Source organism: Gekko japonicus, unplaced genomic scaffold (genome assembly GCF_001447785.1).
Source record: "Gekko japonicus isolate JY-2015 unplaced genomic scaffold, Gekko_japonicus_V1.1 scaffold2513, whole genome shotgun sequence".
Lineage (NCBI taxonomy): Eukaryota > Metazoa > Chordata > Lepidosauria > Squamata > Gekkonidae > Gekko > Gekko japonicus.
The window spans coordinates 16,016-31,252 of NW_015164270.1; the positions used below are offsets into that span (position 1 = coordinate 16,016).

At 45.7% G+C, this 15,237-nt stretch overlaps 1 protein-coding gene across 1 annotated transcript in view; it reads right to left on the reverse strand.

Moving 5' to 3' along the window:
- The window catches only part of CEP89 (centrosomal protein 89kDa), a 54,391-nt gene that overhangs the window by 9,021 nt on the left and 30,133 nt on the right, over window positions 1–15,237 (reverse strand). Inside the window, exons 15-16 of the mRNA XM_015408734.1 lie at window positions 10,838–10,979; window positions 9,795–9,884 (exon numbers count right to left, since the gene is read on the reverse strand). Coding sequence (XP_015264220.1) covers window positions 9,795–9,884; window positions 10,838–10,979 — 232 coding nt within the window. The remainder of the gene's footprint in view (window positions 1–9,794; window positions 9,885–10,837; window positions 10,980–15,237) is intronic.

Here is a 15,237-nt window from a genome sequence, read left to right on the forward strand (position 1 = left end):
ACTCCTGTCCATCTCAATGGCCACGACAACAAGCCCCCAAGAAGCCCCAGCAGCTCATTTGACCACCTTGAGGGCCTGTCACTGCCTCCTTCATTCACCCCTCCCATTCAGACCCGACTCTTCCCCTTCCTTCCAACTTGGGAAGAAATTACCATCGACTCCTGGATCCTTACCATCGTACAGGTTGGGTATGCCATAGAGTTCGCTTTGCCCCCTCACTTTGTCATCATGCCCCCGAATCCATCGCTTCACCTAGAGGTAGACACGCTTCTCCACAAGGGGGCCATCGAGATTGTCCCAGAGACACAACGAACTCTCGGCTTCTACTCCAAGTACTTCCTAGTCTCCAAACAAGACAGCCGATTGTGGCCCATCATGGATCTTCGAGAGCTCAACCAGTTCATTCGCTGCCAGAAGTTTCGAATGGTCACTTTACAGTCCATTCTCCCTCTCCTCCCCAAGTCTGGGTGGCTGGTGTCGATAGATCTTCAAGATTACCAAGATCTTGACGTTACCATTCGCCCTCAGCATCGGAAATTCCTACGCTTTGCTGTTGGAGGCGATCATTACCAATACCGGGTCCTTCTGTTCGGCCTCTCTACACCCCCCCCCCAGGGTCTTTACGAAGATGATGGCCATCGTCGCTGCTGAGCTGTACAGCCGGGGGATTGTCCTTTACCCCTATATCGACAACTGGTTTCTTGTGGCTCCTACGGAGACTCAACTTCTCCACGACGTCCACTCTACTCTGGTCCTTTTCTGTATCTTAGGTCTCTGCATCAACCTGTCGAAGTCTGCACTCCAAGCTGTACAGATTCTCCCATTCTTAGGGGCCCGCCTCAATACCACCACCAAGACCGCCTTCCTGCCGGATTCCAGGGCTTCGGAAATAATTATGCTGGTGTCCACCTTCACCACATGTCCCCAGCAATCGGCTCGGTCGGTCATGAGGCTCCTGGGCTACTTCGCACCCACTGTCTTTGTCGTATAGAATGCCAGGCTCAGAATGAGCTCCCTTCAACTCTGGTTCCTTTGTTTTTGATCCTCAATCGAGTCCGTGGCACATGAAGCTCTTGATCCCGATGCACGTCCTCACCTCCCTGTCGTGGTTGTCTCTTCTGCAACATCTCCTTCCGGAGATTTCCTTAACCACCGATGCATCCCTTTGGGGTTGGGGAGCCCAATACGGGATGCTATCTGCCAAGGGAACTTGGTCCCCTTGAGAGACCACATCAACCTCCTGGAGATTCGAGCAGTACATCTCACCTTAAGGTCCTTCCTCCCGATCATACAAGGCAAGGTTGTCTGTGTTGCCTTCGACAACATCATGGCTGTTTTTTACATCAACAAGCAGGGCGGCACCGCTTCTCTTTGCCTCTGCACAGCAGCGATCCACCTTTGTAATTGGTGTCTTCATCGTTCCATCATACTGTCCACTGTCCACATCCCTGGCATTCAGAATGTAGATGCCAATCTTCTGAGCTGCTCGGTCCCACAAGACAACGAATGGTCCCTCCATCTCCGATATCTATGACTGATCTTCCTTGAGTTCGGTTGCCCAACTGTCGGCTTTGTCACCTTGCAGAATGCCCGCTGTCGCCTCTTCTTCACCTGCGGTCTGCCGACCGCCCGGTCTTTGGGCGATGCATTCCTTCACAAATGGACAGGGACCCTGTTTTATTTCTTCCACCCATCTCCTCTCCTTCTTTCCTCTCATCTCCAGGGTGCTTCAAAAGATTGTGGCCAATGCCACCTCCTGCATCCTCATCACCCCTTGGTGGCCACGCCAAGTGTGGTTCCCACACCTCCTCCGGCTCTCCAATTGTCGGTTTCGTCATCTCCCTCGTGTGCCGGATTCTTCTGTCCAGGGATTGAGGCCGGATCCTCCACCACAACCTGACCTTCTTCAGGCTGACAGTGTGGAAGATCCATCAGTAGACTTCCCACCTGAAGTTTCGAATGTATTGCTTAATGCAAGGAAACTGACAACCCGCAATACCTATCATCTGAAGTGGCGCAGGTTCCAATCTCACACCTTGTAAAACTCCTTTGATCGACCCATGCTTCTCTATGGGAGATTTTCTCCTACATTGTGTCATTGAAGGAATCAAGCCTTGCATACTCTTCTCTAAGAGTCTACCTGGCTGCCATTTTAGCATATCACCCCTTAATACAGGGTTCTACTGTCTTTTCACACCGCCTGACAGTCTTTCCTTAAAGGGCTCCTTCGTCTCTGCCCGCCTCGAATGCTGCTCGTGCCCTCCTGGAGTTTGTCTCTAGTTTTGACGCAACTCATGGCTAAGCCCTTTAAGTCGATGGCTTCTGTGGATCTTCGCCTCCTCTTGTGGAAGACGGCGTTTTTAATTGCTATTACTACAGCTCGCCGGGTAGGGGAACTTTATGCCTTGCGTGCAGATCCCCCATATACAATTTTCCACAAGGAAAAGGTAGTTCTTCAGCCAGATCCCTCTTTTTTACCTAAAGTCATTCCTGCCTTTCATCTGTCTCAGTCTTCTGTTTTACCCCCTTTCTTTCCGAAACCGGCTCACTCACCTCAGAGAGCCTTGCATTGCCTCAATGTCTGGAGGGCGCTCTCCTTTTATCTCCATCAAACTAAGCCTTTTTTTCCTTTTAAAAAAAGTTTATTTAAGGGGTTTTCTACATACACAACAAATTACATATTTGACAAATCTCTTGAAAATACAGAGAATCTCCCAACAGTTTACAGTTCAAATAAAACACCTTGAGTCTCCATAACAAATTGTTTTTTTAGCTCAACCTCTCATAGAATCTCGACCACAATTCTTCAAAAGTATCTTCACCTTTTTCTTTTAACAGGGTTGTTAATTTGTCCATTTCAGCTATATCTAATAATTTCTGTATAAATTCTTCCCTTGAAGGTAGGTTTTCTAATTTCCAACATTTGGCAAATAAAATCCTCGCCGCAGTCACTATATGTATAATCTGGTGTTTTTCTGGTTTGTTGTACATCTCTGGGATAATATTTAGTAAGAATAGCTCTGGTTTAAGGGGTACTTATTCCAAACCTTGGACCATTGTTCTAGATCTATACTATGTCCCAGATTTTGTGCCCAGGTAATCATAGATGGTTTAACCACCTCATTTTGCAGATTATAATCCAATAAAAAGGTATACAGTTTCTTTATCAGTTTTTCCTCGGTACATATCCATACTTTATCTAATTCTGTTGGTTTTTCAAAAGTCTCCGAGGCTTTTTGTTGACTATGGCTCTCCGTCCAAGGGTGAACCAGTCTCCTCTCAAAGACTGTCCAAATGGGTTACCCCCACCATAGCCCTTTGCTATGAGTTGGCAAACCAACCTGTACCCACTTCTATCACTGCTCACTTGACAAGAGCAGTTTCAACTTCTAGGGCCTTCCTCGCCAGTGTCCTGTTGGAAGATGTCTGTGCTGCAGCTACGTGGTCTTCAATATTGACCTTCATGCCCCACTATGCACTCGACGTTCTAGCTCGACGGGATGCTGCATTTGGCCAGGCGGTGCTCCGATCTCTCTTCGCCTGATGCTTCTGCTTCTTCAGGTAGGACCTGTATACTGAAATTATACTGCTATGTCCTAACCTATTTATTGTCTCTTCCAGCTGCCAGCTCCCTCCTCCACCTGGTTCAGCTCTTTTACTCACCCATGTGTGGGACTGCACAGAGACCATGACGAAGATAAACAGGTTACTTACCTGTAACTGATGATCTTCGAGTGGTCATCTGTGCAGTACCACAATCCCACCCAGTCTTTCCCACTGCTGGCATCTCCTGTTCACTTACCTTGAGTTGATGGGACTTACCTGTAGCGGTTGGAGGAACTGAGTGGGAGGCGGCTCTCCCCCCTACTCCAGGCATGCGCAGTGCGTGCCTGCTCCCCAGGGCGGGAAGAGAGCCCACCAAAAAAGGTTTCTGAGGCAAGCTCTAGAAGGTTCTCCGATCAAGGTCATGCACAGGCACCCAACCCATGTGTGGTACTGCACAGATGACCACTCAGAGATCATCAGTTACAGGTAAGCAACCTGTTTTTTAAAAGTCTGAACAACCTGTTAATGTTGCTCAAACAGCAGGGATTGGATTCCCCTGCATGGAGCAGGTAGAGAACCAGAATCAGCATTCACTCCACAAGCATCCGTGGAGGGAAATGCTGAGGTAATATCTGGATCATTAGCATCTATATTGTTAGAAGTAGCTTAGAGATACAATTTTTCTCTTTTCCTGACATTACTGCAGCTAGTGTGTATGATAGTCATTTCCATGCCTGTTGACATTTTTGCGCATATGATGGCTCTTTTCCTTGGGAAAGCAAGATGTTCCCAGAACATTTGAACCACCACCACCCCTGCTTCAAAGTGCCTTACATCCCTGGGAAATAACAAGGCCTACCCCTGGACAAGCAAGGCAGCAGCTGGAGGAGGAGGAGGAGATTGGATTTACATCCCGCCCTTAACTTGGAGTCTCAGAGCAGTTTATAATCTCCTTCCTTTCCTCTCTCCACAACAGACACCCTGTGAGGTAGATGGGGCTGAGAGAGCTCTTCCGTGAACTGTCCTTGAAAGAACAGTTCTGAGAGAACTGTGGTTTGCCCAAGGTTACGCAGCAGCTGCATGTGGAGGAGTGAGGAACCAAACACGGTTCTCCCAGATTAGAGTCTGAGCTCCTAACCACTACACCAAACAGGCTCTCAACTGGCTAGGACTGCCTTTTACCATCTTGGATTGGTTAGCCAGCTGCAGGCTCTCCTGGACAGAAAAAATCTGGCCACTGTGCTACAAGCCCTAGTATCATCTAGATTAGATTACCAAAATGCCCTCTCACGTGGGGCTGCCCTTGAAAAGTGTTCAGAAACATCAACTGATACATAATTCTGCAGCTAGGCTGTTGGGACCATATCACGCCAGTCTTGGCACATCTATAACAGCTCCCAATTTGTTTCCAATTCAAGGTGATGGTGTTGACCTTTAAACTCCTATATGGCTTGGGACTGCCTATTCCTGTCCAAAACTACCAAACTGCTAAGGCAATCTTCTGAGGCCCTGCTTCAAGTACCTCTGCATTCTAAGATCAAAAGTGTGGCAACCTGGGAGAAGGGCTTCCCAGTTTTGCCACCAAAACTATGGAACTCTCTTCCCAAGAAGACTCATCTGTCCCCTTCTGTTGCCATCTCCTTCCAGCTGGTGAAAACTGTTTTGTTTCATTTGGCCTTTCCACCATGATCCCTCACTTCCTGCTCCATGTTTTTATTGTTTTTGCAGGTATTTCAGCTCCAGTTTTGTTTTAATGATGTGCTTTTGTTGGCTTTAAGGATGAGATTTTATTATGTAAGTTTTAATTTGTTAGCCGCGTTGGTGGCCCTTATGAGGGCAGAAAAGTAGGGTATACATTTCGTAAAATAAATAAAATATGGTGGTAGCTCTGTCTGTGGAGTGAGTAGAGGGCATAACCCATTTCAGGATACCTTTCTCCACTGATGGAAAATAGGCCTTCTTATTGGCTGCTCTTCTAGTTGTGGATCCTCTACTTCCATCCTGAGCACAAGTGATTTCTAGAAGCTTTGCAAGGCTTCCTTATCTGATGGTCTTGCTTTAGCTTCTAAGGCTATAAACTTATTCTGCACTGGAAATTCAATTTCATTACTATGATCTAATATCCTTGTATTCCATTATTTAGAAGAAACAGTCCTAATGAAATTGGAAAGTGATGAACTTGTGTGCTCTTTTTTATACAGTGATTTTTCAAAATTATAAACCAGTTCATGGAGTGAGGCTATTTTGTTCCGTTTAAGCACTATGGGGGCAGATTCACACCAGATGCAGTGGATGTAACCATGTGGTAAATTCCATAAAGGATGATGGAGAAACATGCTCTTGAAACACATTATAAGTGAAACCACGAATGGCCACAAATCTCTAGGCTATACCTACTACATTTACCAACATGCACCTCCCTTTTGCACTTCAGTTATCACTGCAGCAAGAGTCACACAATTCCGCTGCAGAAGGAGTGATTCTGCCTTAGTTATCATCTAGGTTAAATACTTACTGGTTTTCACCCACTGTACCCAGCAGTCCACTGTAGGTATGTACAGCACAAATGGACTACAGCGTACAATAGTTTTCCTCAAACACTGAATACTTAACTAGAGAAAATTCATTAAAAATGTTTTATTTTCCTTAGCTGAAAATTGCATTCATCTACATGTGGTCTTCTAAGTTTAAATAGAAACAGAGATAAACAAAAATTAGTTCAACTGCCAATTTAACTCCAGGGCTCTTGCTTTTAATCAAATAGTTATCTCAAGGCTAGGAGGAAAAAAGAGAATACAAAACAAGCTTGTGAAACTGAAAGGGCAAAACTGTCTCAGCTTGATGTAATTTGATGCTAAAAGAGTATGACGTTTATCTTTACAGTAATTTCTGCAGAAGAATTAAACCAACAAACTTTTATAACATTATCTATCCTAGAAAATGATTTTTGTGGTCATGGTATAAAATTTATAATTATTATTACAATACCCATCATAAACTAATTGAAAATTCTATTATACAATTCCTGGGGGAACAGTCTCTTTTGCATTGGGCCAACCACCTCCTCTTCCTCCTCTGACAGCTCCCATTCCTCCTTCTCTGAGGAGGAATCCAAAAGATCAGAGTCCTCTGATTAGATACTAAGTAAAGGGCTACACTCCCTATTTCCCCCCTTTTCCTTTTTGGATGGGGGGGGAGAGAAAGCACAGTGTCTTTCCCCCTTCTTATGGGTAGATCCCTTGGAGGATTGACTTCCAGAGAGGCCAGCATCTGTGGAGTCCTGTCTCTGCGCCTGCAATAACTCCCTGAATTCTTTCCACATTTCTGTCTTCAGCCATTCCAAGAGATTTGTCTTGGCGCCCTCACCAGACAAATCCACAGCTTGAACCTCCTCCCCTTTCCATGGTCTGCTGAGAAACCAGGGAGGCAACAGAGGCAGGAGAAAGGGATTGATCCAGGGTGCAGACCATGCTTTCAGATGACTGCGAGGTAGAAAGTCTCACCCTCACAGACATTCCCACCAAGTCTTCCATGCCCAAAGCCAAACAGAAAGTGATAAATGAAAGTGGAAGTGAGCCCTGTACCAAAGGGCAATGGGGGGATCAGCAAAAACTTCCCTCGCCTAGGCCCGTTCCCCCAGGCCACTGAAATTCCCCGAGCTCACTGGCCACTATGGAGATAGACCTCCTGATTGCCTTCCCCATTGGCCCCTGGTCCCCTTAGGAATGCCTTACCGCAATTCAGCCAGGACGCTTTCTATGGAGCTACTCTGTGCTCCTGCAGCCTGCTGCCAAGTGCAGGAGGCCACACAGGGAGTCCATAGTGGGGCTATGGACTTAGGAAAAAACCTAGGGCTGTCAGCTCTTGTACTTGCTGCCGCTCTGATGTGGCTTGGAAGGGGGGTGTAGAGCCCTTCCCGGTCCAGGCGAGTCTCTTCCCGAAGGAAGTCAAGAAGAAAAACAAAAAATTAACATAAGAAAACTCTAGGATCGCTGTGCAAGCCCTTCCCCTCCAGGATCAGATGACCCTGCCTTTGGAGAGGAGAAGCCTTATCCCAGAAGTCAGGAATGACCCACTTCCAGGCCACCGAGAAAGGAAGCTTCACGGTAAGTAAAACAAATATTACATGAGTAACCTTTGGAGTAGTTAATTAATCTGGGAAGAAATCAAGGACTGAGTCAAATCTGCTCATTCCCTAAAAGAGCAGGCTAATGAACGGCCACAGAGCTGTTAATCTTTTGATATCTTACACTGGTTCAAGCTGTTTTGACTGTTTTGGTAAGCAGGTTCATACGATCAAGGGGATTCAGAAACAATTAGTATCTCATATAACAAGATTTATAATTGGAGCAGATAATGCTGCATCTTCACAACACTGGATTGCTAGAATTTGCTAAATAATTTATTGTTTTGATTTTGTCCTAGTCAAGAAACATATTTGCCTGCACAGGGCCATGCATTCGATGTTGCTGTGCATGGAAAAAGGATACCAGATCTGTCTTTTGCATCAAGACAACTGAATGCATATATACATGCAGATATTAATCTTACATGCACACATGACCAACGCAATTAAGTCCCTGGCACCCATGCAAACAACAATTGTAGACACTTGGTGTAGAACGTGTTCATGTGTGTTCAAACCAGGAAGTCTGTAATGAATGGTAATTGGCTATCGTATCTAAATTAAGTGCTTGAATGAGTTACTTTATTTTCCCTCCTTACATCCTAAAGCATAATTTAGATAACTTCAGGATCTGCAATTTCAGTGCCATATGGAAAAGGAGCGCTGACCTGGTTAGCCCAGGCTAGCCTGATCCCATCAGATCTTGGAAGCTAAGCAGGGTCCTCCCTGGCTAGTATTTGGAGACTTCCAAGAAATACCAGGGGTGTGACACGGAGGCAGGCAATGGCAAACCACCTCTGAATCTCTCTTGCCTTGAAAACCCTACAGGGCCTCCATAAGTCAGCTGTAACTTGAGGGCACTTCCCAACACCACCATGGAAAGGGAGGAGGAGCATGCCAGCCCAAGGACTTCGGCTCATTTTCATTACAAATAAACCAGACTTTGTTGGGGACATCTGAATACAGCCCAAAAGATTTATTGTGGTGTTATGTTTTCGAGCACTACAGACCGCTTCATCAGATGCATGAAACGTTGCCCTCAGCTGACAGACTGAAGGAGGGCAGGATGAGGACATTACTGCAAAAGCGAAGGGCAGAAAGGGAAGAAATGTTATTTCCAACCGAAATCATATTGCTTCACCTGTTTTTCACCTGTGGGCAAGTGGATCACACATTACATACTCCTTTTACTAGATCTTGTTTTCATTTGCTCTCTGCGTAATGTAACACACCTATTTCTTGGAATGCTGGGCCTTCTAGCCCAGCTCGGTATCTAACAACGCTTCTCCTATTCCTACCCAATTAAACTTATTCTGTCAAGTGAACTCTTTAAGTGGGCGCTGGCTCACAAAACCATTTGCCAAATAAACTGTTAAGGTATCATAAGATTTTTAGTGAAAGATTAATAAAATAGTTTGTGGCTGAAAAAAATCCTTCCTGGCCCTAAGATGCTCCTGTTGAGTTTCAGAGGTAAAACAGGAGTTAAAACCGTTCCGATTACACCCTCATAAATCTACTTAACAGTGTTATAAAGCTAATGAAATCCTTTAATCCTGTAATTGTTCTCCCTAAATAATTCCTAATTCTGTAGCTCACCCGGGTTGTAACAGGCCATAAAACAGAACATATTTCCATATCCCTTTTTACTATGGGACTTTATACAGGGTCATGGAACCATGGCAGGAAAAATCAGTATAAGCAAGTATTAAACAGACCCCATTCATATAGCACTTTAGAACTTAACAGTTTATATACATTCTTCCTATTAAAACAGAAAGCCACAACACCCCCTCTCCTAAAGACATTGTCTTAAAATCCAGACTAAATCTTCTAGCCGCAGAGTGGGATTTTCCTGCCTCTCCCCTCTCACTGCAGCCCATAGATCTCTATACAAAATGCTACTTCTGGGGGAAAGGGGGACCCTGATGGATGATATGATGGGAGAGTGGTCTGCAGTGGGAAGGACGATTCAGCAGAAATTGTCAATTTAGTCTGGATCCAACCAATTATGTGAAGCAAGTGAATGCTGCAAATCTTTTTAGAAACATGTCTTGATGACTGAATTTTTAAAAATGAAGTACCCATGTTATACATATATATTGTTTTATTAAAAACCACTTACCTTTACTTTCTCTTCTATACTTCCTAGACGTACACCTCCTTCTATTATTTCATTGATAAAATCCTGGTTCTTTTTTTCCAAGCAACTGGTCTGAAGGGGGGGGGGGGAGGAGAGATAATTAAGTTTGCAAGGAGTTCTAATTTCTGATATTTGTTCTATTGACTTTAAATACCTCACAGTGCAACCCTAAGAATAGTTATACCCTTTGAAGCGCAATGACTTAAATAGACTGGCAGTCTTTAAGCAGCGGCTGGACGAACACTTGTCAGGGATGCTCTAGGCTGACCCTGCATTGAGCAGGGGGTTGGACTAGATGGCCTGGATGGCCCCTTCCAACTCTCTGATTCTATGATTTAGAACAATCAAGGTGGGCAGCCATGTTAGTCTGAAGCAACAGAAGAAAGTTAGAGACCAGGGGCACCTTTAAGACCAACAAAGTTTTATTCAAGGCGTGAGCTTTTGTGTACAAAGCACACTTCGTCAGACACTAGAATGGAATTACACATCGCAACTGTACATATAGGGGGTCAGCTGTTAAATCAGCATGCAAAATAGTGAAGATGCTTTTAAACAGATTTAAAAAATGACAAGCTTGGTGTCTGGTTATCACCCATTTGGGTTGACCTCAAAGTACCTGTTTATTGCAAATGAACTTCGGGAACAGAATGGAAAGGGAAATCGCTGAATTACAAGTTATTACAAAGCTTGTCTTGCCACCGTCAAGACAAAAATGTCTGCTATAATTCTCTGACGGAGCCCAATAATATGCATCTTTACATGGACTGAAATATTCTCTTACATTTTCCCAAGCAAGTGCTATGTAATCCCTTTGATTAGGATCAGCTGAAGTGGGTTCTGTTTTGGATTTTTTTTTGTAGATCAAACATAATTATCAGTCATCTCAGGTCTTTCAGATGTGGTTCTCCCAGAGCTCAAACAATTGTTGTACCATTTGATATACAGTTCATCAGAGATTTTTTGCTCCATGATGATGTTCTACCACATGGGAGCCTCATATAAGCAATGGACTCTTTAAAACTTACCAAGGTTAAAAGACGGTCACGGTCTTTAATTCCATTCTCTGCCAAGATTACCAGATTTCCCAGATGTTTATATGCTTCCTCTTCCTTTTCCATTGTTTCTTCCCACTGCTTTATCAGAAAAACTATTTTCTTCTGTGATCGCCTGCAAGGTTTTGTTATTGTTGTTGAGAAAGGCAAAAAAAAATCTATTAGGGGGCAATCTTACACCACTAATGTTATAACTCAGGCCTGGTACAATTCAACGCCCACACTGACTTCAGTCGAATCACACTAGTTCACGCAGTCGCTTAATTGTCTCCAATTATATTTTTAGAAGTTTCATTTCCTAGATTGTAGCAATTACTCTAATTCTCCATCAGCATTAAGCACTACAAGTTGGTTACGGAGTTTTATTTCTGTGTGCTATCTTCTCTACAGGGAATCAAGAAAAGACACACCATCTCACTTTTTAATAAACCCTAAAATAGAGAGTGTTTACACTGTGGCAAATTGCATATTCCCAGAGGCCCTTGAAGGCGATTATTATTTTTATGATCCGCTGACAAAACCTAGCAGGGGTCTTGCAAGTATCACACAACCCCCATTACAGTGATGAGGTCACATATCTCCAAAATATTGTACAACGATTTTCCAAGACATATCGATCTGGGAGCATTCTGAAACTTGCTCAGGGTCAAATCAACCCACGCCAACTCAGCCCACGCGGACTGGGAAGAAAAGGTCAGCGGTGGTAGCTCCAACTCCTGCCCTTCCTGTTGCCCTCACAAGTCAGTTTGGAAGGCTGCTTGCTTTAAGGAGCAGCACTGGAGGCATACCATCTGCTGCCAACTCGTTTTCTCAGCCACTGGGAACGAGAAACTCTGTTTATTTAGAACTAAGCTGAGATCCTGTTAACGTTAACATTTCAGTCTTTCCGCTGCAACTATCAGAGTGCAATCCTACAAAGAGTCACACCAGTCTAAGGACACTTCTTCAAGGAGGAGCTGCTCCACCCTGGCTGTCAAACAGGAGCAAGGGTTTCCAGAACATCTGCACAATGGTGTCCTCTAATTGTTCTCCTTCCCTCTCGTTTAACGGTTTCCCTTGGATGCCCCAATATTTACCAAACCGGCTTTACTCTGGTTTCCCCCCAGAAAAATTGGAGTCAAAGCAGGGTTCTCAACTGCAGTGTGATGGAAAGGTTCAGATTTCCAAGCCTCCCATCCAATTCCTTTGTCATACAGACTGAATCTGGGTGTCTAGTGCCCTCTCGCTCCCCTTTTTCCTTGCAATGTGTCTTGAGAAGGCTTCAGCTACCAGGAGGGGGGATTGCTTGCATCCTGTTCTCTCTGTTCCAGCTACTACAATCCTTTCCCTTGTAGGCTGGGGAGGGGCCTGGCCCTTGCCCCTTAGCCCGTCTGGGACCTGCCTTCTGAATGGTTCCCTGGAGGAGGAACATTCCCAGCCTCTCCTCCTCCCTGCAGTCCAGGGGCTAGGGCCTGTAAACTGCCAGGACTTAGGGCCAACGGGGCTTCCACCTATGCACACCCTGCCCCACCCCTGGCCTCCCCCAAAGGAGCTTGCTTCCAGCCTGAACTCCCTGTCCCTTTTTCCACCCCACCTGGCGCTCTTCTCTGGATCTGTCCTCCCTGTCTGGCCCTTCCCTGTATCAGGCAAGGCCCCGCTCTGCCTCCTCTGCTGTTGCCACATCCCCAGGATCCTTTGGGCTAGGCTGAGGCCTTGGTGTGTTTGCTCGGTAGCTCCCACAGCTGGGCAGTTCCAACCAAGTGGGTAAGTGTGAGGATGCCACCTCAGGACATCTCCCCAGCCACATCTGGCACCATTTCCCCGTGGCACCTACCACTTCCACCACCACTGCCACATGTAGAAGACCATTTGCTAGCTTTTAAAAAACATGTGGTAATAGGCATATCACTACAGCATCACAGAACTGAAGTGAGATACCCAGGCCCGTAGTCAGGAATTTTTGGCTCATGGGGCATTTTTTTTTCCTCATGAGGCAGCCATTATGTGTCTGGCCAGAACTGCCAAATAATAAAGCAATAAATAAAAAGGACAAGTGGAGTAAAGGAATAACTGATGCAGACTGTAAAACTACACAAAACAACTTCCCCCTTCCCCCCCGAGCTGCTGCCGCTATAATCCAAGCCACAGCAAACTGGAACTACAACAAAGGTACCTACTGGTACCGGGAGCAACAGCCGCAGCTGAGCCATGCACAGTACATTCAGTCAGAATTTGCAGAGCACGGGAAACAGGAAGGGAAAGGCGGAGCTCTGCCTTAGAGCCGCGGCTGATTTGGAAACCAAGAGCAATGCAACAACAAAAATACCCACCAGTACCTCCGCAAGGCGTGCTGGGCCCTGCCACCACCCTAGTTTGCTGGGCCTCACCGCTCCCAGGAAAAGGTGCAGAAAGCTGTAAATGCAGGCTGCGGATAGGCTGCACTGTGCCACAGCGCAAGTTAACTGATTTAATACACAAAAAATATTTTTAAAATGGTTTCTGGCAGCAGGACTTGTGGGTGGGGCTGTTAGTGAGGGGGCGTGGCCCCAATATGCCCCTCCGTAGCTACGGGCCCGGAGATACCTAGTACCAATTTATTCTTTTAAAAGCTGGGAAGAAAGCACTGCAGCTGCAGTGGGACTCTCTGCTGCCACAGCAGCAGTAATGAGAGCAAAATGAGAAATGGCTGTTGTGTGAAAGGAGTCCAACAGTTCAACCCTAAGCAGAGCTACATGCTTCTAAAACCACTGAGTTCAATGGACTTCCAGTAGGGTGTAACTCTGTTGAGGAGTAAGGCCACTGAAATCAGTGGATTTAGGCTGAAGCAATTCTGGACAGCTTTATGCTATCAACCTTGCAAGCCGCTTATTTTAAGAACATTCTTTTAACTGCTGGTAAAACATTAATCAACAGCACAGGAAAAAGGACCCAGAATGCTGTGGAATGAGCTTAACTTGGGTACAGGTACAACCCACACTACTAATGCACTTTGCCTCCAATGACACCATTTTAAATATAATGCAATTACCTCTAGAGGGGTCATTTTTAGAGGTTTGGATGAAAGCATGTACAGCATGCAATTGCACATATAGTTTGCATAAAGGGGCAACAGGATGAAGAAACTAGTGGCAGGGGTTGGCTACCAAAGGGACCAGGGATAGTGGGGAAACCAAGAAATCCCCTTCTTGCTTTTCACTAAAAAATATGTTTGTCCAATGGGGATGGATTTGGGTAATCACAACAGAATATCTTATTTATGTTCCATGTCCCAGCTAAGATTTCAAAGGTTTTTTCTTAATTTTTCATATGTGCGTGTGAGTGCATGTGCACCTGGAAGTCATAGCGACTGCTGGTGAATGACCCCTACTAGGGGCCTGGAGAATAAAGCCTGCCCCTGCCTCTGGTATTTCAACGAGGTCTCCTATCCAAGTACTTGTCAGAATCGACCCTGCTTAGCCTCCAAGATGTGACAAGATCGGGCTTGCCCGAACTACCCAGGTCAGGGCAAGATTTAAAAGATTTTAAAAGGTAAAGATACAATTAGACCGTGTGTGTGTGTGTGTGTGTGTGTGTGTGTGTATGGGATGTTAAGTTGTCTGGACACAGGAGAATGAAAATAGAACATTAGGGCAATCTGGAAAACACCAAAGTCTCTAGATCAGGGTTCTCCAACCTTTTTTAATCTGATGGTACCTATGGAATTTTGAGAGGGGATGGTGTCCTAAAATGGCTTTTACAGGAGACAAGAGCCAATCCTAAAACGGTTCCTCAAGAGGTGGAGCCAAACCCAATGCCTTCTTCCTTGTTTTGCAAAAGACTCACAGGAGGGAAAATAAAAAGAAATAAAGGAAAGCTCAGGTGGAAGGAAGGGAAAAAAGAAAAGGGGAATAAAAAGGAAAGTTTGAGCTAGAATTTGAAGCTGGGCTCTTCCAGGCCCGTGCCAACACTCCAACTACTATGTCCCACTAAATCAATGGTGGACTGGCAGGGGGGAAAGACCCAGAAAATGAGCCATGCCTTTCAGCTCAAACGAGCACTGCCTCCCCAAAGGAGAGGGGAAGGGAAGCCATCAGGTGGCCTCCACCTCATTCCCACCCCTCCAAAGGGGGAAGGAAGCTTCCCTATCAAACTGGCTGGGCATTGTCTCCCTTGAGGGCTTGGGTGGGCTGGGCACCACCTTCTTCAACTTGCTTGGGCCAAATACAATCTCCTGCGAAGCTTGGGCTGTGGTTTCCTCACCTCCCACTAGGCCTGGGTGCTAGCTCCCTTGCTCCACGTGAAGCTTGGATGAGCCAGGTACTGTTTCCCTTGCCTCAGATGGGCAAGGCACAGGCCTTGTACTACTAGGCTGGTGTGGGGGGGGGGGGAAGGCCAGTGGTCCACCAGCAGACATC